Source organism: Papio anubis, chromosome 4 (assembly GCF_008728515.1).
Source record: "Papio anubis isolate 15944 chromosome 4, Panubis1.0, whole genome shotgun sequence".
Classification (NCBI taxonomy): Eukaryota; Metazoa; Chordata; class Mammalia; order Primates; family Cercopithecidae; genus Papio; species Papio anubis.
In genome coordinates, this window is record NC_044979.1 from 166292931 (window position 1) to 166295087 (window position 2157).

The following is a 2157-nucleotide window of genomic DNA, read 5'->3' on the forward strand; positions in this document are numbered from 1 at the left end:
CAATGAATCTGAAACCAAATGAATCTGAAAGCACAGTATCTGAGAAAAGCAATGAGTAAGTACAAGGGGATCAAAAGTCATGGGGAGTGGATGCTGCAAGACTGAGAAACTTACAGATAAAAACCATCTCCAACAATGGCGTGGCTGTATTGGAGGCTTTCCTTTCTGCTTCTCTGGACTGTTTTCTCTACTCCTTATCTTTTCTTTTCCATCTTCTCTTCCTTTTAAGTTTTAGGAATGGCAATGACATTGAATTAGGGTTGATGGTGGAGTTGTTACCTTTGTTCTCTAACTACTTCTAAGTTTTGGAAGAAACAGGAGGACCCATGTTTCTTCCAAAACTTAGAGGTAAAATTGGGAAACAGATGAATGTTTTCTTCCAAAACTTAGAGGTAAGTGTGGGAAATGGATGAATGCTGGATTATAAAGTCCCAATGAGGGAGTGGGCTTCCGGAGGTAAAGGTGTACTTCACTGGGGTAGCACACATGAAAGGGTATTGAAGATATGGCAAGGCTTGCTTTTTTGTGGAACACGGCTGGATAAGACTTCAACTTCACAGAGTTGTAGGCTATTCAAATGTAGTCCAGGAACCAGCAGCATTAGGATCACTACAAACTTGTTAGAAAGGCAAATTCTCAAGCCCCACCTGGAAAAACTGAATCAGCATCTCTGGAATCAGCATGTCTGAGGCCCAGCAATCTGTTTCAGCAGGGCCTCCAGTGATTCTTATGCATGCTGAAGTTGGAGAATCATAACTGTAAAATAAATGAGTGAAGAGTCTGCTGTCTTGACTTCACCCTGTTTCCAGTGTATTCACTACCAGATTTTATTGGTATTTATTTTGGTGTATTTATTTATAACTGATGCCCTTGAGAAATTTATTATTTATTTTTAATATTTTTAGCTGTTCTTTTAGGTTTTCTGAGTCCATAGCCAACTCACGTACTCTTTTTTATTTTTTTATTTATTTATAGTAACCTTTATTTTCATTGATATTTCACTAAACATAATTTCAAAGTCAGTCTGTGGTCTAAGATGAGCAAAAGAACAGATAGTCTAAATCTCATAAGAGATTTTTTCACACTGTTCCTCAGAGCACAGAATGGGATTTCAGGGCCCTCAAAGTTGACATCTAATATTTTATCCTTGAGATTTACCTATAGATATGGAAAGAAGAGATAACATCAATATACAAGAATCAATCTCTATTAGGGTCTTAGTAAGCTCTTCTGTTACATATTCGCCACCTCTGTAGAGTTGTAATCATGACTGATTTTCCACCCCTCTGCCAAGTTTGGTGTCTTTTTTTTTTTTTTTTTTTTTTTGTAAAATGTCAGATGCAAAAATGCTGCACTTATTTCTGTTAATACATTGAAAATAGTGGAAGATGCAGATTTTTAATTCTTCATCAGTGCAAGCTGGAACATGACTTCTGCTAATGGGGTCTGTTGAACATACTAACTCCAACTTTGACGGCCTTCAGCAAACTGGCACCTGCAATTAAATCTGCAGGCATGAATTTTCCAGAGTGGCAGAATCTCATTCCCATAATGCCAGCCAAGGTACCAGATGTAGCTAGGAAAACCCAAACGTTCCTTGGATCCTGAGACAGCTGGTAAGCACCCAGGCCGGCTAGGCTGCCGAAGAGCAGCCCGGCAGCCAGGGACGGCATGCTGCCTGCTTTTACATAGCCAACGATCCCACCAGAAGCAACCAGTGCTGCGTAGCCAAAGCCAAACCAATGCAACGGCACTACTGAGCCGGTGTCTTGCATTCTTCTCTTCTCTGTCCAGACAGGAGACTACCCCAGGCCTGCACCGGTCTCGCGAAGGCCCCGGGCTGTCTACAAGGGCGCACAAGTCGGGGGGATGACAGCGAGGTGTCGCCGGACACAGGGCGGCGGACGCTCTGCATCCTGGTGGCAGGTTGGGGAGAGCTCCCGTAGTCTTACATTAGCTACATGCATTATTTCATCTTATTACATTATTAATTTTTTTAAATGATGGTGGTGGACACAATTATCTTATTACTTATTTGTGGGAATTTTTAGGATTTCAACCAAAAACTTGATGCTAAAATTCGTCTTGTAAAAGATAAATATTCCTCACAAATTTTACTAATCACTTTTTTTTTTTTTTACAGTGAATGGATGCTGA

At 40.6% G+C, this 2157-nt stretch overlaps 1 protein-coding gene across 1 annotated transcript; it reads right to left on the minus strand.

The window, feature by feature from the left end:
- Positions 1–964: 964 nt before the first annotated feature.
- LOC101014593 (transmembrane protein 14C) lies at positions 965–1856 on the minus strand. Its single transcript, XM_031665706.1, has one exon. The coding sequence runs from the start codon at positions 1773–1775 to the stop codon at positions 1437–1439; it is 339 nt and encodes a 112-aa protein (XP_031521566.1). The 5' UTR covers positions 1776–1856; the 3' UTR covers positions 965–1436.
- Between the last annotated feature and the right edge of the window lie 301 nt (positions 1857–2157).

Bases quoted from the DNA above. Each gene is read 5' to 3' on its own strand.
- LOC101014593 (XM_031665706.1), bottom strand. From the start codon at position 1,775: ATGCAAGACACCGGCTCAGTAGTGCCGTTGCATTGGTTTGGCTTTGGC.